Source organism: Microchirus variegatus, assembly GCF_963457635.1.
Source record: "Microchirus variegatus genome assembly, chromosome: 9".
NCBI lineage: Eukaryota > Metazoa > Chordata > Actinopteri > Pleuronectiformes > Soleidae > Microchirus > Microchirus variegatus.
In genome coordinates this window covers 20,102,041-20,125,630 of record NC_139810.1, presented here as the reverse complement: position 1 = coordinate 20,125,630, position 23,590 = coordinate 20,102,041, and the positions used below count along the sequence as shown (strand labels likewise).

General features: G+C 45.3%; 1 protein-coding gene across 1 annotated transcript in view; it reads left to right on the top strand.

Annotated features, from left to right (window-relative positions):
* The window catches only part of samd11 (sterile alpha motif domain containing 11), a gene marked incomplete at its 5' end in the record, with an annotated part of 54,538 nt that extends 31,525 nt beyond the window's left edge, over positions 1-23,013 (top strand). Inside the window, 9 exons of the mRNA XM_083895280.1 lie at positions 987-1,079; positions 5,406-5,570; positions 12,850-13,003; positions 18,225-18,340; positions 18,581-18,659; positions 19,668-20,458; positions 21,387-21,520; positions 22,338-22,448; positions 22,699-23,013. Coding sequence (XP_083751406.1) covers positions 987-1,079; positions 5,406-5,570; positions 12,850-13,003; positions 18,225-18,340; positions 18,581-18,659; positions 19,668-20,458; positions 21,387-21,520; positions 22,338-22,448; positions 22,699-22,977 — 1,922 coding nt within the window. The 3' untranslated portion in view covers positions 22,978-23,013. The remainder of the gene's footprint in view (positions 1-986; positions 1,080-5,405; positions 5,571-12,849; positions 13,004-18,224; positions 18,341-18,580; positions 18,660-19,667; positions 20,459-21,386; positions 21,521-22,337; positions 22,449-22,698) is intronic.
* Positions 23,014-23,590: the final 577 nt, after the last annotated feature.

Genomic DNA, 23,590 nt, shown 5'->3' with positions numbered 1-23,590 from the left:
AGACAGTTAGAGAGAGAGAGGGAGCGCAATGACACACACAGCTTCTTCCTTCCTGTTGGCGCTGTGTGTTATGGGCTCTGGGTCCCCTCCCTCTCTGATTAGGCCCGTATTGATTTGAGGTGTGTTGGGGGTGGGTGGGTGGATGTGAGGCGACGGGGTGGGAAAGGAAGAGTGGGATGAGAAGGGAGGAGAGCAGGACGCAGTAAGCGGTGCTGTAATTGTACACTGGATCCTCTTAGGTGGCAGGGGAGGAGGTCAGGGAGAGGAGGGAGCAAAGGAGGAGGACGATGCAGGGAGGGTGTTAATGGGAGGTGAGAGAGAGAACCGATGGAAGGAGAGCGCAAGTACACCTAGAGGAGAAGAGAGGAGGTGTGTTTATGAGTGGAGGAGAGCAACAACATGGGGGTGAGGGGTGAGTGAGGTGGGAAAACTAAAAATAAACACATAATATAGACATAAGTAGGCTGAGAGGAATTTTCTCAAAAACAGCTGAGCCTCTTTCATCGTTGCGGTTCACTCCCAGGGTTTAGTGCCAACATCTGGAAAAAAGAGAAAATAAAAATAAAAAGAATGAGCGAGAAGAAGAACAGTGATAACATTTAAGGACACAGGAAAGAGACATTGGAGGAGACACAGGAAGACAGAACCCTCCGCCCTCCCTCAAGCAGACAAACCCACACGTGAATGAGCCGGGCAGATCTGTCATCCACAGCGGTGCAGGCCTCCTCTCATCTCTGACAGAACAGGCACATCTCCAGACGCCCCTGGCTTGCTTCACTCGCTCGGTTTCTCTCACTCTCTCCACCTGTCACTTTTTTTTTTTTTCCCCATCTTTGACTCCTTTTCACTCTCTCTCCACCTTCTAGCTCTGCATTTGCAAAGCAACCGCCATGTACGCAGGTAGACGCAGACCAGAGCGGTAATATCACGCGTTTACTCGGGTGTTTTGTACTGACTGCACTTTGTCTTTGTGCGTGTGTTTACAGATGCCCTTCTAGGCAAGAGGAGAAGCTTCTCTCCCAGCAGCAGCAGCGAGTGTCCCTCTGACAGCAAGAAGTCACGTAGCGTATCTCCCAAAGGTAAGAGCTCGTAGCATATTTGTGCTTTTGGTTGATACAGATGTGTATGGGCGTGTGCGTTCTGAGAGGAAGCAGGTGGACGGGTGTTAGAGTGACAGGATGGAAGCTGCAGAGAGAAGAAGAGGGAGAAATGCAGCGGTATTGATTTAGCTGTTGGTGGTCAGAGTGTTGGGGTTAGTGTGATGATGGCAATGCATGCACATATAGATCCCCACACACGTGCTCACTTTTCTCACACACACTCACTGACACACTTCCATGTCATCTCTCTATTAACCTTCTCTGCCTTGCACAGTTTAAATGTGCATGTGCACACAGTCAGGGAGATAATGACCAAAACAAACTACTAATCATGGAGATAGTTTTAGTTTAGGTATTTGCATTTCTTTCAATGTATAGTGTTGGAACACTTTTCATTGGAAGTACTTTCTGTTTTGTTGTTTCTCGTTTTCTTTCCTTCATGCAAAGCACATAGAGTAATAAAATGTTATATATAAAATATATAACATTAAAATATCTAAAAACTACAAGAATGCATTTTACATGAATTTTATGTACTTAAATTAGCTAAAAAAAATTCCAACACCTATACAAATCCGTATTTGGTAACACTTTAGATTAGGAAACATATTCACAATTAACTAGGTGCTTACTAACATATATAAGTAGCATATTAGCCCTTTATTAATAATCATTAAGCACATATTAACACCTTATTCTACATAACCTTATGATTTTCCTACATAAGATGTTAATATGTGCTTAATATTTACTAATAAAGGGCTAGTATGCTACGTATATGCATGTTAGTAAGCACCTAATTGTGGATATGTGTTCCCTAATCTAAAGTGTTATTTATATTCAAGGTAATGGACTGTTTCATTTAGTTAACCCGCTTTACTCGTCTCCACTATTGTGAAATGACCATGGAGGTTTTCACAGTACTTTGACTGACTGCTAGAACAGGCAACAACATGTACATCTTACACACACTCAACTCTCCTGTGTATTACCTTAAGGCACATAGCAAATGTGCAACCACATTTTCTTATTTCTGTATATGACAGCTTTTAACTCCCGGGGCAAACCCTTTATGAAGCATTAGAGTGAGTGAGGAGGAAAATATTTGGCACTGATAATAAGCCAGTGTGTTATCTATGGTTTTTCCATTGTATTGTGTGTATCTGTCACTGATGGATCACACCACTGATTACCGTTTGCTGCACGTTCTGCTACCGACGCTCGCCCCCGGACAACAATTCCCATCATCCTGTGCTGCATCGATAGATTGAGAAATAACATACTTTGCCTCCAACAACCTGCCATTTAAATAGGATACACGATTCCCAACATATAACACTTTATTTTTAACTTTTAATTACGAACCTTGCTGAACACCATGGCAAGACGATGCCCCTCTGCGGCTCTGGAATCCAGTCACCGTCCTCTATTATTCATATCTCCCTGGTGTGGTGTGAAACCGGGCCCCCAGCGTGGAGCCAGCACGGCCACCAGGCCCTGTCCCTCTGGACTCCTGCAGAAGACTTCCTGACTGATGCATTATACAGCAGGCAAAAACCCAGGGCGGCTCACCACACATCCCGTCTCATCTCTGCAGACACACACATAGTCAAACACCATAAGCAGCACAGTCAAGATTTAGGGAGTGGGGGTGGATAGTTGAGATGATGATGATGAAGGCAGGAAGGCCTCGCTGAGATTAAACTTTTCTTTTACAGGAGGGGCAGCAGCGCATATAGGGTTACAAACAAAACAACAAATAACAGTACAAGGACACCACAATATTCATGAAATATTCATAAAATGTTCATCCAAAAGAAAAGCAAAATACAGAATGATAATAATATGAAATTATAACCCATAAAATGTACAGCGTTCAGCGGTGAAACGGGACAAAGTGACTCAGTTCAAACTCTACACTCAGACTCACGTGAGTCCAAATTATTCAAAGTTAATTTAGAAACATTCAGCTGCGCATACATGGGAGTGCAGATTGAGGTCTCTAGAGATCAGCATGAACACTTCAATGACCTTTGCCCTCTTGGGGGCATTTGTCCAACAGTAGCCTGATCTGCAGCGTCCTCTTCGATCACTGTGGACAGAAGAAAATGTTAGTTACTTGTTACTTAGACACAACCCAGCTTCTGAAAGATGCATGGATTTATTGGTGTGTGTGTGTTTATTTATCTCTGTTCGTGTGTAAGTTTGTGTTTATGTACTGGAGCTTGGATTTCTTTTAAGCCAAATGGAGCTTGTCGGTTTTTATTCTGACTTCTTGTTCCTCAAAGAGGGTGTGCCATTAGGTTTTTGGTTACTGAAGCAAGCAACCAATGTCAATGCCATACAGTAATGTGCAAAACTCTCAGGGCAACACCAGCGTTGTTGTTCTTATGTCTGTCAAATTATGTTATCATTAGCATTCAGATTGAAATATATGTATATATATATATATATATATATATATATATATATATATATATATACATACATATATATATATATATACATATAGCAAACTGTAAATGAGTTAAACTCATATAACATGCGTATTATTGTGAATAAACCTGGCACTTAAAGTGTAAACCTTTTCACATCAGATTATTTCTTGACATGACAGTAAACATTTGACACTTAAATCTGTAGAAACTGGGGTTTCCTGTGTATAAAAATTTGTTATTTTTGCATAAGAGAGACAGTTGCCATGGTTTTGCTCCTGACAACTTTAAAGGGCTTTTTTAAGGACTTGGTTTTAGGGTTGGGGTTGAATTAAGAGTTTGGCAGAGTGATTTTTTGCATGTGTGTGTGTGTGTGTGGCCTGCTGTTCAGAAAAGTGTGTTTAAAACAACATCCTTAACTTAACCTCTACCTATAAGTGTGATACATTTTTTTGCCCAAGTTTGACACACATAATGAGCTAATGACTAATGCAGGTAAAGAAACTGCTTTAGCGGGAGAGAAAGCCAGAGAGTATAGCGTATGGATGGAGCCACGGAGCTTGGATGCTGTCTGCTTTTATTTCAGTTGCGAACTTGGCACCCCCTGCTGTGTTTTGAAAGTGAAAAAACTTCAGACAGGCACAGACGAGTTTCACACACACACACACACACACACGCACACACACAAACCTATACACTCAAGGACCTTGGGTGGATTAGTTGGAGCTTGGCGGTGGAGACAGGGATGCTTGCGTGCTTCCTCCCCCACCTCCTTCTCACCACCTCCGCTCCTCAGCGCCACTCCTGCTCGCCTGCCCGGGGCCAGGCTCAGGTTTCAATAAGAAGGAGGGTGGTAAAAATAACCCCTGCTTTCCTCTGCTTTTCCCTCCTCCTCCTCATCCTCATCCTCTTTCTCCTTCTTCTAACTCCCTAACCGCTGCCCCATATCCCCCACCGTCCTTACCTTAGATCATGTTACTATTGACAGAAAGGAAGACAGAAGGAGGGGGGTGGGGGGTCGAGGGGGGGATTATGTGTGGGGACTGACAGCTCGATGGATATCATACACCGCATCATCTTCACAACACCTTAAACACAGCACAGCGGTGCTCCCACACACACACACACACACACACACAATGATGAAAATGCTGTTGTTCTTGTTCTTTTATATATTATTATTCTAATCATTCTTATTAGTCAAAATAAAGAAGCAACACTTCTTATAGACTTTTACACTCTCAGCCTCTGTTAGCATGGATACTGCTGCTGCACCTTCTGTGCAGAGAAATGGAGAGTTCATGCTCGGGTCAGTCTCAGTCCATTAACAATGCATGCCTGTATGTGTATAGCTTCATCTAAAGAGGCTCCCAGTCCATCAGCGCTGACTTCTCCATAAAAAATCTGTGTATGCATATCTTCTGGCTCATAGTTGAAGCAGGGTATATGTCATCGAGTGCCGTGATTATGTTAACGGCAACGTGTCCTCGCTTTCACTCAATAATGTTGATTTTGATTTATCCTTACTATACATACAGATTATGAAGCAAAAATGACAAAATGTGCAAAAAGTATTTAAAAATATTTCTTTACCTTTGGATTCCTCAAAAGAATTTCTGGTGGTGCTCAGAGGAATTGTCAAAAAATAAACTGGTTCCTGAACGGCAGTGAAGATTTAGGGAGATATGCTCACAACAGTGACTAACATGGAGGTGAATGTGGACTCAATATGCTGAAACAGTGTCCAGCTTTAGATTAAACGTACGGTATATTAGAGCCTGGGGTCTGATTTTTATCCTGTGTTATAATTTAGATTCCAATCGTGTGCTGATCAGTGGTCACATTATAAATGTCTCCCTCCTATTCTCAGAAAACTCCCAGAGTCCAGTGGTGGAGGCGGGCGGCAGCCACGGCCACATGAGCCCCGAGGATCACTACAGGCGCATGATGTCAGCGCTCAACGAGCACGGGTCCTACGAGGAGCAGCAGCAGCGCCTCTACCAACTGGCTAGCAGCATGGGTCTGCCGGGCCACGGTCAGTACATGAGCCTAATATTTTGTATGTTTGAGACCATCCTTCTCATCATCATCATCATCATCATCATCATCATCACCACTCAGTACATTTGCACAGTTCCATAACTGGAAGTTAAGCTGGCAGAACAGCTACTGTGGAGCATGTGCAGAGATATACACATAGTAGTAATTTAACTTCCATTCTCATTAACTGGGTGAATTTGAAAAATTCAAAAATCTGTGTATCTTACACTATACCATATAGTCCTCAATGCACAGTTGCTGTTTTTAATTCTCTCTACCAGTAAAAACTGACACATTGTTTTGAAGTAACTCGAGAGTACATTTGATTTCCTTCAAACAAAAGAGTTTCCTTAGGAAGCACTTTCACACCACCTTCTACATACTAGTATATATCGTTCTTTTCCTTCACCCATTACCAAGTCTCCGTGTTGTTGAGCTGCTTTGCAACCGCCAGGATGAAGCACAGTGTTCATGGCACCGTGCGAAAGGTGTGCCACACTGCTGCCATTGTAAAAACCTCAGCCACGGAGACAGCTGACATTTCTATTTGCGGTGCTTGCCCACCCAGTGTCAGAGTGTCACTCAGTGTGATTTCTGACCACCAGGTCTCTGTGCTGTTAACACCCACGAGGCACTCGCATGCATCAACACCACAATTGATCCGGAAGCTCTCATTGGCCGCGTGCCAGAGCTCTAAATTTCCAACAGTGTATCTCAATTTCGACAGACAATTAAAATCTACTGACACATTTTGTCGTATGATGGGGATAAAAGGAAATGAGTAAATGTGTCTTGTTTAGGATTTTATAAGTTAAAAAGTATTTCCCTCCGCCTGCCATGTCACATTTTTGTTCAGAATGCAACACAAAGTCCGTCTAGTCTTTATAACATCTTTCACAGTAGCATAAATCCAATCGATACCCTGGCTGAATTGTAGTTTGAGCTACTTTTATTTTTATTTGATTAGTAATGAATTTTAATTGCTGGCTGCAAATCTGAGGGGCGAAGCCTATAAACGCTTTAATTGCCTTTTCCCCATGTCTTAGAAGAGTAAGAGGCAAGATGCAGTGCATTATGGGGTTTTTATGGCCTAGGGTGAAGTCTGATCGCTGCTTCCTTTCCCCCAGAAGCCTTCCTGGTAAGAAACAGACGCCGTGGCGCAACACAGACGCGCTCGCTCCGTTTCTTCACTTCCACATTCCAAAGGGTTTGATCGTTTCCACACTGCTTTATTCAGCACTCGTGCATTCCTCTGCTAAACCTCATTTAATCGACTTTCTGTGCGCAAGTGAAGCAGAGACAGAGATAAATTGACATCGTGAGCACGGGTTTAAAAAAAAAAAAAAACGGAGTAGAAAAATGGTCAAAGGAAATGAGGGCGGAAGAAGAGAGGTGAGGGGAGAATAAATAAATAGCTGCCGCGAGAGTGAGGAATTGAGAGGAAACCCAAACAAACAATCGCATGATTTATTAATGGTGATTAGATCACACTCTTAAGCACAAAGTCATTAAAAATGCAATGTGGGAAAATTTCTTTCTAGCAGCGTGTGTTTACATCCACTGTTGTGTTTGTGCATGTCAGATCCTCTAAGTGGATGATGTGCCATTGGCATCGAAGGCTTTACCAACGCTCCCTGACAGCTGAACATTATATTCTTGCTCTGGCAACTTTTCTCCATCTAAACCTGGACAGTATATGTCGAAAACTTTATCATCTTCCTCTAAATCCTCTCTTTCTGTTATCCACACACATTTTTATTTAAAATGGCATTTCTGAGAGAGTATTACAAATCATAATTACAAAAACCTAATAAGAACGACGATTTCTGTGAAGAAACAGACAATGAAGTGAAAGTGAACCTGAAAGTAAGTCTTAACGGAACCTTTCGTTCACTGTAATGACAGGCACAGGCAGGTCTATATGTTAAAACACAGCCTGAGGTTTTTGATACAAAAATGGAGCCGGCAGTGTTTTCAGACGTGTTTATGAGGCCCAAAAAGCCTGAGTTGTGTGGATTATTCGGAGTAGAATTTATGCATTTTTGAAGGAAAATGGAGCAGTGTGTGGATGCAGCTGAGGTGGGGACTTGGGGACAGTTGTTTTGTCTCTGGAGAGGCTTCAAGAGCAAGAGCCCCTTGACATTGACCTAGTCTGCCATGGGGGCCCCTGTGACCCCCTTCTCCTCCCTTGTGGGCCTCTACCACCACCACCACTATCTCTGATACATCTCCCTCTCAAGCACTGCTTTTATACCCCCCTCCACTCCTCCTGCTTTCCTTACTCCCACCTCCAACTCTCCCCTCGCCTTGGTCCCTGCAGAGCACCCTTTCATGTGTTTGAAGTGCAGGGCACAGAAAATGAAAGTGTGTGTGTGCATGGAAAGGGGGCAGGTGTGAGGATGAACTGTGTGCATGTGTGTGTGTGTGTGTGTGTGTGTGTGTGTGTGTGTGTGTGTGTGTGTGTGTGTGTGTGTGTGTGTGTGTGTGTGTGTGTGTGTGTGTGTGTGTGTGTGTGTGTGTGTGTGTGTGTGTGTGTGTGTGTGTGAATGTGTAGGTGTAAGGTGGTGTTTGAGAGGTTCTCTCTGGACCTGATGGGCAAAAGAAGAGTTGGGATGGGGAGGAGGGGCTGAAATTGGAGGTTGTGGTGAAGGGGGAGCAGGGGTTACAGAAATGGCCAGGAGGGTTTTCCCTCTTTCTTCATATGATGAAAGGAGAGAGAAAAGAAAGACAAAGGTGGCGGTGGAGATTCAGATGAAAGTGAAGGGAGGGGTGGGATAGAAGCGAAGCGGCATCTTCTCGTTTGTCTCCTGCAGTTTAGTTTGGTTTAAAATATGAGGCTGTACACAACGTCTCTCCATTATCATCCCAAAGAGCTGGAAAACTCAAAGTATGGACAGTCACACACAGTCAGTGTGACAAACACACCACAAATGTACTGCTGGTTTAGCCATTGCTACTGGTTGAATGCCTCTCCCAGAAAAGATACGTAATTTCCTTAATTTTCTGGTGTATGGCACAGATGGATGTGTGCTTTTGTGCACTTGCCATTCGACCAAATCCATCACAAGGCCGGCCCAAGGTACAGCAGCGCCGCACTTTCCTCTGCATTCTCACGCAGAGGAAAACTCGGCTTAACTGAGGGGATTTATGCCCAACTCCAGGAACGACGGCAGGAAGAAAATGGGCTGGCACAAAGGAGGGATAAGCAAGATGGGATTGGTCGTGAGTGGTAAACTGGGACCTCCCAAAATAACTCGTAAAGGAAGAAATGTGAGTCTGCAGGTGTTTGTTTCCTCAGTTGAGGACTCTTTACTTCCAGCAGCTGCCGAGTTGTAAGGGAGTTCATTCTGATCCGTTACGACTACAATGAAACGTCGGTCATTATTTTTGATCTAAAACGCAACCCCCGCGTTTCCAAATTAAAGTGGAGCTCGCTTTATATGAAAACGTAGTACTTTACAAGACGTCACTCACAGATAAATGATGTTGTCCCTTACCTTAATCTTAGCCATCACGACTAAATGCCTAACCCTAACTCGTAACCTAAGTCTAACCTTAACCCTTAAACCAAAGCCCTTTTCAATTTAAGTCTCCTCAGATGGTCAAAATGTCCTTACAAAGATAGGTTGGAATAAATATTTGACCACACAGTCAACAACAGCCATGAGTGTGAAGCCCCAGGTGACCCTGATCCTGTTCACATGATGAAAGAGAACCGGACTGAGCAGGAGAGAGAGAGACAGAGAGAGAGAGAGAGAGAGGACCTAAGCAAGCATGAAAGAGAAGCTTTACAAACATGAATGGGATAAAAAAAGAAAAAAAATACAGTAACAAATACCAGATGGAGGAATTATAGTAAAACTATATATACGTTATGTATTCTTGATGCACTTCAGCTGTTTAACATATAAAGGTCTGGGCCACTGCTAACACTGACTCATCCTTTTATACCGCACTATACTATTTTATACTAAACCAAACTGGGTGTCCAACCTGGCAGACTAAAGAGGCAATTAATTAGCATAACACTTTTTTTATTATTATTATTTAATTAATGTATATATTAAATTTTGTAATTTTTGTGGGTGGGGTCTTGTTGGTGGAATTTGGACTAATGACCTCAGTATTATTCATCCATCTTCTACCGCTTTATCCTCCCTCATGTGGAGGATAAAGCGGTAGAAGATGAAGGATGAACCTCAGTTTTAGATGACTGCTTATGTCCCTGCTCAAAGTCATTGAAAGTTTAGAACAGGAGCTCACCCAAGTGAGGTAATATGTGCTTGGATGTTATATTATGATATTTTTAAGTGAACGGAGATTGAAAAAGATGCTGTATTTATTTATTAAGTGACGTTATGTGTGTAGAAAGTTTTCGTTCTTTAAACTCGACCCTGCAGTCTCTTCCTTGTGTGATATTTTAGCTGCGTCAGAGCAGGATATCGCAGGATCTGCTCGGTATTGATTGAACGTTCTCTTTAAAATTTGTCTCTTGATGTCTCCTAACTTTTACGTTCGTGCAACATTAAATCACTGGAGGGTCTGTTTACCTGACACAGTCGTGCACAATAATTGGTGAGGTGGGATTTTCAACACCGTAAACTCTTAGAGGTCAACTGTCCCACCCTGTGTATGCAAGTGCACAGCAGACACTGTGTGTGTGTGTGTGTGTGTGTGTGTGTGTGTGTGTGTGTGTGTGTGTGTGTGTGTGTGTGTGTGTGTGTGTGTGTGTGTGGAAAGGGGGTAGGGGGTGGGGGTTTAGAGATAAGGGAAGGATCAGAGGGAACTGGAGATCAAGAGTGCACACAAACACACATGCATGCACGCTCAGACACACTCACATACACAAACACCCTTGTCTGCCGCCAGCAGAGTCCCCTGTGGCCTGGCGCAGCAAACAGATCGATACACCGGAGCTAGGCCGCATTAATATCTGTCGCTTCACCCCCCTCCCCCGGCTCCCACCCCACCCCGCGCCGGCGCCCGCTCAGCTGCTTCAGCACACACAGAAACACACAGTCAGGCACGCATACGCAAGCATCTAAATCACACAGACACACATCACACCTGCACCGGCGGCGGAAATGGCCCCGAGCTCCTGAGGGATCTGTCTAATTAAAAAAGTGTGTGTGTGTGAGTGTGTGCGTGTGTGTGTGTGTGTGTGTGTAGGAGGGGGGTGTAGATAGATTGAGGCAGAGAGAGGGCAGGATGGATTTTTCTCTCATTAGAAGCCACATCTCCTGGTGTCTCCTTCTCCGGCGAGGGCAAAGCGAGAGAACTGAGGAGGCTGAGAGAGAGAGAGAGAGAGAGAGAGAGAGAGAGAGAGAGAGAGAGAGGGGAAGAGTGAAGGAATAGATGGAATGAGGAGAGTGGTAGAGGGCAGAAGGTGGAGAGGACAGGGCAGCCTGAGATCGAGGGGGGGAAATGTGTGATGATGATGATGATGATGATGTTTCCATGTGCGTCTTACGTGAGAAGTAAACACATTTATTATTAATTATTCACATCTTTTTTTTAATTCAAAGGCACAGAATTGTAGTCACAGTTAAGTGATACAATAAGCAAAGCCTTATATAGTTCCCCATATCATCGCATCTTTCTAAGCCATTCTTGTTGGGTTGTTGTTGTTTTTTTTCATTTTAAAACATCATTACATTCCGCCATTTTTCACTGCATCATTCCAAAGTTTAAAAAAGTTCTAAGTTTCCCTGCGTGGACCTCTTTATTACTTCCAGAGCATGACGGATGGATTTGAATTCCGTGGGCTCATTTCAATCACCTCTGCCACGCTACTAAAGCCAATCCCTCACATCCATAAGTGCAGGACAATAAATAACTTTTTATTTACACAATCAATGGCATTCATTAACCATAAGCTGGTGAACCGTGTGGTAGGTGGGCACGTGTTCTGTTTAAAAGTGCCACTCAAACCACATCTTAGTACTATAACGGGTGTTAAAGCAATCTGTTGTCAAATGTTGATATTTGAAGGTTCATCTAATTGAAGACAGTCAACTCTGAGTGAAGCCCAATTTATACTCCTGCGTAAAGTGCTCTGCGTAGGCTACGCAGAGACTCTGTGTCGACGTAGAGCCTGTCGAAGAGCCTCTGCGTCGTCTCCGACTGCACAAAATTTTTTTTAATCTGTCAAGGGACAACGGAGACGGCAAGAGCTGCGATTGGTCCTCAGGACAGACCCAGCGTAGCTGCTCTGTGCCGGCTCACAGTGCACCGAGCGTCCACAGACGTGGGGCTGATCCCCGCCGATAACGCCGCTGCCAAACTATAAATACGTCATATCTTAAAACACACAGCACATGTTTAGACTCTAAATGGCCAATTTCTCGCCTCAAATTATCTTAAAACTGCGTTCCGGGACACAGAAAAGTGAGAAACGGCCACTGTTTCAACAACAACAGTCTTTCTCTTTCTTTCTCGGACGCCATTGCTCACTGTAGCCTGAAGCACAACAACCTTGCACAGCGACCCCTACTGATCGGGCGGGAAATTGCTGCGTGTATCCGTCACCACGACGCAGAAGTATAAAGGCTCCAGTCGTCTCCGTGGTGACGCAGACGGATAACGCATACGCAGTCGGAGAAGTATAATGTGGCCTTTAAAGAGTGAAATTTTCAGTGAAATCTTGCAAACGAACGTCAGAGTGGTTTCAGACAAACTCGCCAGTATCTACAGTACGCTGTGTTGAAGAAGAGCGTAATGTGCTAAAAAGAATTTCCAAATTCTAAAATAAAACGTTATGATAAATTAGTAATGCTGTGTTGCATACAAACATTTATTTCTGTTGTTGGCATTTTATTCAATCACATTATTTTTAAGACACGTTTTGCTGTCAAAATAAAAATCTGAATTTACGTAAATAAACAAGTAAAATGGAATTTGGCAAGGAATAAAAACCGGATTTCATAGGGCTCTAAAAGTGGCTTCATGCACCACAGAGAATCATGAACTGCTCTGCTTTTAAAAATGTGAGCTACAGTGCAGCGCAGTTCTGAGCGAGAACAAACCAACTCTGACTGCATCTCTGCTTTTGCATCCGACCTAAGAAGTGTGGTGAATCTGAAAATGAGAAGTCTTGGACTTGAACTGTTCTGTTATTGTAAATAGACGACACCAAAAATAATACTGCTGGGAGCCAGGGTTAGGGTTAGGGTTACCTCTTTGCCTCAACTATTAATCCCTCATCATCTTGGTCTTGTCAAATTTTGATCTTCTCATCCCTCTCCTCTGTGTTTTCCCCGTTTCTTCTTCTTCAGAGTTACTGCGTGCCCGTCAGGAGGCATTGGCTGCAGCTCTGAGGAATCCAGTGGCCTTAGAAGCTCATCTGCCCTCGGCGGGTAGTTCCTCATCATCCAGCCAGAGAAGAAAGCAAGGTCTGCCACAGCACCGGGACGCACATTACGCCGACAGGTGAGAAACAGCAGCAAAAACATGCTTGAGACTTCACTGTCAATTTCAGCCTGTTCATAAGTATCTAATGAAACAGGAAACATGCTCTGCTTGAAATAACACTATTATAAATCATTAATAAAGCCCAGGACCCACATCTCCTCACACATATACCTTTTTTTCCACCTGTTTCCGAGCAAAAGATCTGATCTCATTTTTGGCTTTCTCATCGTGTTGTGGTACAAGTTTGTTGCATTATGTGCATATGCGTGTGCGCACATGTGGGTGCATCTCCAAGTACACAGCTAAAGTAAGGATCCAATAACCTCTTGGCTAACACTGTGGAGCTGCACGCCTGCATCCCTGGCTCTTCCTCCCTCCTCTCCCCCCAGTGCTGGCCCCTGCGCCTCCCAAACAAAGCCGGGGGCAGCGGGAGTGGGCGGGTAATTGCTTGTCGATTATTTATGTGGCGCGGGTAGAGGCGGGGATCGATAATAGGCCGGCGGTGCGGCAGCAGGGGGGAGGGTGTGTGTGTGCGTCTGTGTGTGTGTGTGTGTGTGTGAGATACAGTGAGAGACAGAGGGGGGGTGGTGGGGGTGAGGGGAAGGGGAGGGGATGTAAGCAGGAAGCAGAACGGCCAGGCGCTGTGTGGTGCAGCTCTCATAGACTGTGGGGGTGTTTTTGTGTGTGTGTGTGTGTGTGTGTGTGTGTGTGTGTGTGTGTGTGTGTGTGTGTGTGTGTGTGTGTGTGTGTGTGTGTGTGTGCGCGTGCGCGTTGAGGTGAGAATAGGGGGCCGATTGTTTTGTTTGTGTTTGTTTGTGCCATTATACGAGCCGGCCGTCTGCATGCATGTTCATCTATGCAGACTGAATTTGGGGCTGTTTGTGTGAATATGTCTGCTAATTTGTGTGTGTGTGTGTGTGTGTGTGTGTGTGTGTGTGTGTGTGTGTGTGTGTGGGGCCAGTGGTGCAGTGTGAATGTAGTCAGTGAGCTGTGGCTGCTCTCCGACAGCACACAGAGTAATTAGCCACACAGGATTGGGGAGAGTTAACAAGGCCTTAGCCTTCATCCATCCATCTCTGCATCACTCCCCCCCCCCCCCCCCCCCCCCCCTCCTCGTTTATTGTCTATTTTTTTTTTTTGGTGTAAATAAAGCAGCTGCTTACACCGCACAGGCACGTTCATTATAAGTTCATAATCTTTTCTGTAGTTTTAGCGAGGGTTTGTATTTTATATATTGGGCTTTGTCCTTTATTTTCATTAAGGGATCTCTGCGCCACTGACTGCATAAAACATTTTTAGTTTTAGTTTTCTTTTGAGGGAAGATCTCCTTGTGTTTCAACACAGCAATACCATCTGGATTTCCAAGTTTAGTATGAAAGAAAATTACTGGTCTGGATAAATCCCTGATGCCATTCAACACCTCTAGGCTAAAATAAATTGCAAAATGTATGTGGAGCCCAACATCAATGGTGCTGGTTCAGTTTGTAGTGTGATTCAGATTTAACTATTGTGATTCAGTAGCATCTTCTTTTCTTTGTTCAGTTAAAGTTGAATGATATATTTCCTCAAGATAGTTTTCCATTTATCTAACTAATGGGACATAATGTGTTTTTGTTGAAGTTAACTGCTCTAATAATAAAATTAATACAATTTTTCCAAGTAAAAAACTGTGTTCATTGAGCTAGTGATTTAAGAAAATAAAAATAAATGCTGGGCTAAAAATGACTCAAAAAACACAGAACAGCGCCTTTCAATGAACGTGCTTCAAATGAAGCTGAAAAATTACTTTTAAAACTAGAGATAACACAGTGAAACACAACTTCCAATACTTTTTTTTTTTAGTTAAACTAGCAACTGTTACTTTAAGCTATTCATTTTCATCAAGTTAGTAGAAATATCATGATTCTGTGGAGAAAACTGTTGATATCATTTCACACAAATATACTTATGCAAATAGCACAAAAAATAAGAAAAATATGACCATGAAACACGTTCATGAAGTGAAGTGAATAGAAAATTAAAATTCAGATACGTGCTGAGTAAAAGCAAAAAAAAAGGGAAAAAAAACAGATGAAGACTGAGGTAGAGTTAGAGACGGATGCTCAGCTCTCTCTCTCTCTCTCTCTCTCTCTCTCTAACGCTCTTCATGGCTCACCTTTCCATCGACCCCTCATCATTGATTATCTGGGGCCCATTAGGGCCCATTGTTAAAAACAAATCATTAGGGCCGCTCGATGGGCTTAGAGCCTGGTGCTCCATTTGTCTGGCCTTAAATGGCACTAAGCTCACCAAGCATCTGCAAGGCAAATAGGGGAGGGATGGAGAAAAGTAAAGAGAAAGAGGTGGGAGAGAGGGAGAAAGAGAGAGAGAGAGGAAGTGGAAAACATGGGAGCTTAAAAGGGCGATGAAAAGGGGAGACGGTGAAAGAACGCAAAGTCGGAGAAAGAGAGATGAACCAAAATAGGGAGTGAGGAGATCCAGAGAGTGTGAGATAAGGGTAGGAAGGGAGGGACGGAGAGGGGGAGAGAGAGAGAGAGAGAGAGAGAGCAGGAGAGAGAGAATGAGCGTGGAGGGAGCCTCATCCATTTTAATGAGCTTCCTGTGTAAATGTGTTCCTGCGGAGAAGGAGCTGAAGGCGGCCGCGCGGCGCTCCTAATCCCCCCACGCTCCCATCATTAAGGGCAGCCGTGTCGCTCGCACTCGCGCACACACGCACGCACACAACACACACACACACTCACACACACACACACACTCACACACACACACACACACACACACTGACGCCACTCTGACAGGTCGTCACACAACAGTGAATTCCCCATGAGCCCCTGGCCTCACTGCAGGCAGAGAGAGAGAGAGAGAGAGAGAGAGAGAGAAGAAAAAGAGATAGATAGATAGATAGAGTGAGAGAGCAAGGGGGGGGGGGGCAGAGGATGGGGGGGTTGCAAACATCCTGTGATATAGTTTTTCGTAATTAAAAACCCACCTCGCAAATGTGAATTTTGACTCGCGTACAAAAACTAGGTGAGTGGTTTCTTTTTGCCTCGTCTTTTTATAGCATGTTTGTGGTTTGCGTTAGGACGAAAAAGAAATAAAGAAAGAAAGAAAGACACACGCGCAAACACACACACACACACACACACACACACACACACACACGCACGCACAAAACGCATGCATGCATGTGCCCAAGAGCAAAACAACTAATGTCTGCCACTCCTCCTCCCTCAAAATTACCTCCTATAAAAGGAGTAAGAGAGGGAGAGATGGAGGAAGGGAGTGTCAGACACACTCTCTCCCTCTCTCTCTCCCCCTCTCTCTCCCTCTGTCTCTCTTGCTCCCCGTGATTAGGCCTAATTATGGTGGCGCAGACGCCTGGCAGCCTCAGTCATGCAGCTTTAATTGACCGTTATTCATCTGCGGGCTAACGCCAGGCAATGGTAGGCAGTGTAAGGAGAGGGAAGAAAGAGATGGAATATCAGAAGAGGTGGGGAGGGGGGTTTGTGTGTGGGGGTGAGGGCTGTGATGGGTGTTTGCCATGCAGGAGCCATTGCAGGGATGAGAGTTTTGGGTGCCTCGGCGTAGCCTAGTGGAACTGTGCGTTGCAAGGCTAATTGCTAGCCCAGAGGGATTAGGCCAGGTGATTACACACTGGGCGGTGTAATTACATAAGCAGCGGCTAGCAGGGCCCCGGCTCGCGGCTCCGGGGTCACGCGCCGCAGCAAGATTAATTGGAGCTGCCACTGGAGTGCGAGGCACCGCCGGAGAGAGCGGTTATACGATTAGCATTAACATTTCAGTGGCGGAGGCGATCGATGAATGGTTTTTACCCCCCCCCCCCCCCCCCTTCCCCTTTTCAACCCCCCCTCTCCGTCTCCCCACTCTCTGATGTGTGCCCTCCTTCTCTGCAGTTCCTCTCCCTCTCTCACCCTTTAGTGAAGTGGGAGACATGCAGGCGCTAGCTAATTTGAACATGGCTGCAAAACAATACTTGCGGTTGCATGCGTCCCAGTGTTGGTTTTGATTTTGTTGTTTACCTCAGCTTGTTTCCATGCATGCGTTCGTGTGGCGGCAGTCGCACTCAGCTGAGCTGTGATAGCAAGCTCACAAAGAGTCAGGAGAGGTAAGAGGAAGAGCTGTGGGTGGGAGGCTGGAGAGTGAACTCAAAAAAAAGGCCAGAGATCATCATCCTCATCATCATTATCAGAATCACTGTCCAGTCCAGACCAGAACCTGTGCACAAAACGGAGAGAAAAATTAATTTAATGAGAGACAGAAAAGTGAAAGAAATATAAAGAGGCAATACAGGACCAAAGCTGAGGGGACATGAAATGGAGTGATTGATGACGAGAGGAGAGGGAAATGCATTACGGTGAAAGAATCAGAAGTGCAGGGAAAAAATCAGAATGAGGCAGATTTTTAGAGGTCACGGAGGAGTGGAGCGACGGGAGTAAAGAACAGGAAAAAAGATGGTCAGGAGAGCAAGCGCTCGAGAGAGAGAGAGAGAGAGGGAGAAAGGTGAGAGGTGCCTTCCCCCCCCCCCCCCCTCAAGGAGGACAAAAGACGGAGCAAATAATGGAGAGGCCTTTTCAGAAGCAGAGATTGTAGGACGCTCCATCTTTTCACTGGCTTCAATACAGCCGAGAGAGCGAGAGGTAGAGAGGGAGAGAGACAGGGAGACGAGAATATAAAAAGGGGAGAAGAGAGAGAGAGGAGGGATGAGTGTTAATTAGAAGGTCCTTCAGCCCGTGGCCCCGGTCAAGACACAGGGGCCACCCCAGCTGTGGGAGCATGACACACTGGCATTGTGCATTCAGCTCTCATTATGTGTGTGAGTCGAGAGTTGTATGTGTGTCTGTGTATATAGTATTCTGTGAGTGTGTATGTGTGTGAGGGAGAGAGAGAGAGACAGCAGGGGAAGGAAAGGCTGCAGTCCAGGGTACAGCAATGGCCAGCGGCGCTGGTTGTGGCGTGGCAAGACTGATGAGGCACTGGGGCGAAGCGGGGGCCTCTGGAGCGCACACTGATAAAAATACACTGCACACATTGGTGCGGCAGTGTTCACACACACACTCACGGAGATGGAGCTGAGACGTACAGCAAAGAGAAACAAGAAATGATTAAAACTATTCATTTAACCTTCATGCATTATACATGAGCCCACACTTAATACTCTTATCATTTCAATTAAATCCATTGTAACAATGTCTTTGTGTGTGTGTGTGTGTGTCCACAGAGAAATGTCCCACCCGCCGCCCCTACTCTCGCCTCCAACGGCCCCTCACATCGCCTTAGGACCTCACCTGCGGCCTCCTTTTCTGGGCATGCCTTCTGCTCTTTGCCAGGCCCCTGGTGAGTCATCGCCAATGTCAGCGCTGAACAGAGAACACATCAACCATGCCTGAAACAAAAAAAAAAAGTCATTTTCACATACTGACATGCACTGAAATGAAGGAAATTAAGTTACATAGCTGCTGTGTAAGAAACCAGAGGAGTCATTTTTTTTTTATGTTTGCTCAAATAATTAGACAAATATTTAAATAAAAAATTGCTTATAAGTGTGTTTGTATTTTCTTCTTGTTTGTATTACAGGCTATGGTTTCCTCCAACCGGCTCAAGCTGAAATCTTTGCACGGCAACAGGAGATGTTGAGGAAGCAGAATCTGGCCAGGTGTGTGTGTGTGTGTGTGGTGTTACATCGTGTGATAAAGGCAGCGATGTGGGTTTACAGTCACATAAAAACCTCAAGCTTTGAAATAATTTGATAGATAATCTTATGGACAGACTTTTAGGTTTTAATACATCAAGTGACAACCGCTAGTCACTTGAGGTCCACCATCAGGATCGGAAGCCTTGAGATTCGCGATCTTGCCTGCATCATATTGATGTTTTGCAAAACGGAAGTTCACAAATGTCACCTGCAACCACGAGCCTTTGCGGACAATACCAGCTGTAAATCACACATGGTGGTTTATCATTTATTGTCCTCTAAAACGTGAATAAATGGCATGAATGGTATTGAAGAAGACCTGACATTAACAGCTGTGTGTTGGCTCACTTTCCCATAGACTTCCATTCAAATTAAGTTGCATAGTTGCCCTCTGGTGGCTATTCAGTATATTCTTACTTCCTATTTAACTTCAACCAGTAAATCTGACAACTACACTACCGTTCAAAAGTTTGCGGTCACTTAGAAATGCCTTATTTTTGAAGGAAAAACGCTTTTTCAATGAATATAACATTAAATTAATCAGAAATACACTCTATACACAGGTGTATAGAGGCCCATTTCCAGCAACCATCTCTCCAGTGTTCTAATGGTAAATTGTGTTTGCTAATCGCGTTAGAAGGCTATTGGATGATTAGAAAACCTTGTGCAATGACGTTAGCACAGCTGAAAACATTTTTGCTGGTTCTGACAACACAAAGCTTAAAGGGCAAACTTGTTATTTTGAATAAAAATCATTATTTATATCCTTTTCAATGTCTTGACTATATTTTATATTCATTTTGCAACTCTTTTGATTGATAAAAGTGTGAGTTTTAATGGAAAACACAAAACAATTGGATAGGTGAGCCCAAACCTTTGAACGGTAGTGTACATCACATATGTGAAATACTGTACAGACGTAAACACCTGGCCTGTATTTTAAAGTTCCTGAATGTTTCACTTCCTCAGACTGGAGATGTCGGCAGAGCTGCTCAGACAGAAAGAGTTAGAAAGTCTCCACCAGCGACAACAGCAGCAGCAGCGGCTTCTGGGCTCCGACTCTCTGGGGGCTCTACCTCACGGGCTGCCCCCTGACCATCCGGCCCTGCGGAGCCTCCACGACATCCCAGAGGGCCATCCTCTCCGCGAGGAACTGGCACGCCGCTCAAATGCAATGCTGGTGCTTCGCCATGGGGCCGCCGCACCCCTCCTAACGCTCAACCACCACCAGCAGCAACAACCAGGAACATCCTCCACACCCAAAGACGCCCTGGCCCAGAGCTCCACTGCTAGGCTAGATGCCGAATCCAGGAAGGCCCTCCATAGGGGTCCCCAGCTACAGCTGCGCGCAGGGGACCACACAGGAGGAAGAGAGGATAGGGGACGGCAGGGAGACAGGGAGGTGCACGACGAGGAGATGAAGGACTCTGACAGTGAGACAGAGATGTGCACGGAGAGACAGGAGAGAATCGTTGCCAAGTCCACGAGTAAACCCAGGGACAGAGAGCGAAATGTGGGTAAAGAGACTGGCGGCAAGGGAGTGTGTGACAATGCCAAGGAGACTGGAGAAAGCTCAGGCAGGCTGAGCGCCCCGTGTAGCTCGGCAGGTACAGAGTCGCCCAGTCGCCTCTTTACCCCGGGACTGAGTAAGGCTGATGTCAAGTACCACCTGCCACCTGGATTCATGCCGCCACTGCCTGCACTTCACGCCCAGTCGTTCCCTTTTGGATTCCCCTACCCCAACCCTTTCTTTCACACGGGTAAGAGACTCACACACACACAAAATTGAAACCTGACATGTGAAACCCATTGGTGTCACCCTATGTCTGCGTGTCTCCAGTGGGGAGACCTCTCCCTGTTAGGGGCCCTGCCTCTGACCCCATGATGACCCTCATGCGCACCAGCAGCAAAACAGTCACATGGGCAGGGAGGGGAGAATATGTTTGTTCAGAGTAACACGCACGCACGCACACGCACACACACACACACACACTATACAAATGAGAACTTTGAGCAGTTATATACATACATATATATACACACACACAATATACTATATATTGCACTAATACAAGAAAACCATACTAAACTGACTAATATTAACTATATTAATATGCAAATTCCCACTATGAGCTGCAAAATGACTGGCGTCTGATACCATGATTCTAAAACTGTTTTGATTATCTCTCAGTTTGATTAAGCAGTGAACTTACTTGTGATAAAGGTCCACTGTGTAAGAATCGGGGGAGAATTAGTGACATCTAATGGTGAGACAGCAGAACACAACCAACACAGGACTCCTCAGTCCTCCCTCTCCCATGTGCGTCAGGGAACCACAGTGGCCTTCACAAACCAGAGAAACTGAAAGAAATCTTTCACAACTTTCTTCACACTCTTACTTCCTTTGCCGTTTCCTCTTATTTCTCTCTAGTTTATGCATCTGACTTCCATGGCCGACTAAGACAACCAAATTCGCTTTTTTTCTTAGTTATTATAGTATATTCGAATTTATTATGAACCCGTCCTTAAAAATTCTTTCTCTACGGCTTCATTTGGTCTGAACTTGCAATTTTCAAGTTCCGCATCACTGAAAATGTGAAAGAAGAAGAAAGAGCCTGTGTTTTAATGGCAGCTTTGTACCCACTGTTTACACCGACACATCATTTCCACCCACTGCTGCTCTTTCAGGCTCTGTGGGAGGTCTTTTCATGGATGGGGAGGACTCGGCCACGGCAAATCCTGTGGAGGACATCAGCAAGTGGAGTGTGGAGGACGTGTGTGGCTTCATAAGCAGCCTGGCCGGATGTGCTGAATATACACAGGTGAGTACGTAGGGGGAGGGAAGAGAGAGAGAGAGAGCGCGGTGGGAGGGGGTGGATGCCAGGGGCAGGCTGACTACAGAAGAACAGTAGAACATTGACCAAAATATAGATTGTTATGGAGGTTAAAAAGTGAAAGTATTGTGAGTGTGAGTGGATACACAAGTGGCCGTGTTTGTGGGCTTTGTGTGAATGAGCGGTGCATGTTCACGTGCGTTTTCCTGTGAATGTGTGAGGGAAATTTGTATGCACAACAATCTGTTCCACAGTGAACACATTTGACCAGATTTAATAAATAAATAAATGAATGTGTCCTTTTTTATTTTAAGTGTCTTATACTTAATGTATAGGACATATTTTGTCAGACTTTAGTTGCTGTAATCATTCCACCTGTGGCTGGAAAGGATTCGTTCCCAGATAAACTCCAGCGTTATAGGAGACAGAGTCCAGTCTGTGGTACAGTGATTTCTGGTCAGTCAAATTAAGTGGTTATATTCTATAAAAAGGTCTAATAAACTTGGTAGAAAATACCTTCTTTAGAAAGCCCCAGAATGATTATTTGTCACATAAGAAGACATGGACTTCACTCTTGTCTCAACACTGGAGTTGCACCAGGAACAGATTTCTCCACAGTCATGACGAACAAGGAAAAGTGGGTTTGTCAACAACTTCTCCACAGGTGGATTCTCTTTCCAGTTAAATGTGGAACATTTTAGAATAGAGTCACTGCTCAGTAGGTTGTGTGAGTGAATGTGTAGGTTTGTGTGTGTGCGTGTGTGTGTATTGGGTCCTGTGGCTGAAGCAGCTGTGTCTTCGCCAGGTGTTTCGGGAGCAGGCCATTGATGGAGAGACATTACCGCTGCTCACTGAGGAGCACCTGCTCAACACCATGGGACTAAAGCTGGGGCCTGCGCTCAAGATCCGCTCACAGGTACACACACCACAGACCTGCGTGTGTGTTTGGGTGTTGTTGTCATGTGGACTCGAGAGTGAACCGCGCGTGTGTGTTTGGTTGAATGTACGTTTCTGTCCATGGGCCCACAGCTCACTGATAGTGTAGCATAGTGATTCCCTCAAGCTAGCCTGCCCCACAGACTGCTCTCTCGCTCTCTCTCTGACACACAGTACACAACATTAGTCCAACAGGATGCACTGACAGTCATATGGTCTCATCTCCTCAGGTGGCGCGTCGTGTCGGCAGGCTCTTCTACATGACTGGATTTCCCTTGGCATTCCCATTTCCACCTTCTGCCGCTCTGCGCCACACAGACCAGGATCCCCTTACCACGCCATCGGACACGCCCCTGCCCCTCTCGCTGTCCTTTCCCCACAGACCCACCTCCACCAGCAGCAGCTCTTCTCCCTACAGCGGCCCCACTCCCGGGTGCTCCTCCCCAAAGCAGGAAAACGGCAATGGCTCCACGGTGGCCGGAAGATACGAGGCCAAAACGCCATCGTAGGAGCTGAAAGGCAGGGGTGAAGAGAGCAGCCCTGCCTCAAACCAGCCAGAGAGCCAAGGGAAGGGGGGGGGGGGTTGACTTGAACCACAGATCAACTCCTAAGCTCTATTTACCAGACTCTCGCACCTTGGGACCTTCATGCTAAAATTTATGGGAAAATATTGGACTGGAATAAAAGGGACCTGGACAATAAGTACCACATCCGGTAAACCAATCAGTCCGAGTTCTCCTGCAGTGGCTGTAACCAAGCAGAATCCAAAGAAACTGGGTTGGAAGGGAGACACGTGAAGCAACAGAGGAACAGAGAAAGAGAAAAAGGAGACAGCTGGTCACAGACCGCCTGCCAAAAAAAGGAGCGAAGCCTGCCACAAATGCGACATTCTTGCAAGTCAGACAGTCAGACGCTAGCGGAAACTCTTCCTTCCTTCCTGGGCTGGAGGAAGGTCTGCTAACTCACTTGTTTTCTCTAGTCTGTATCTCTCACCACAAGCCCTGCAGAACCCAGGAATTAAGACAAGATGCCTCGCCCCTCTTTTCTCTCCTTCCCTTCCTCCTGCTCACTGACTTCCTGAAGCCAAACAGCAGCGTGGAGCCGTCTTTTTTAGAGACTGGA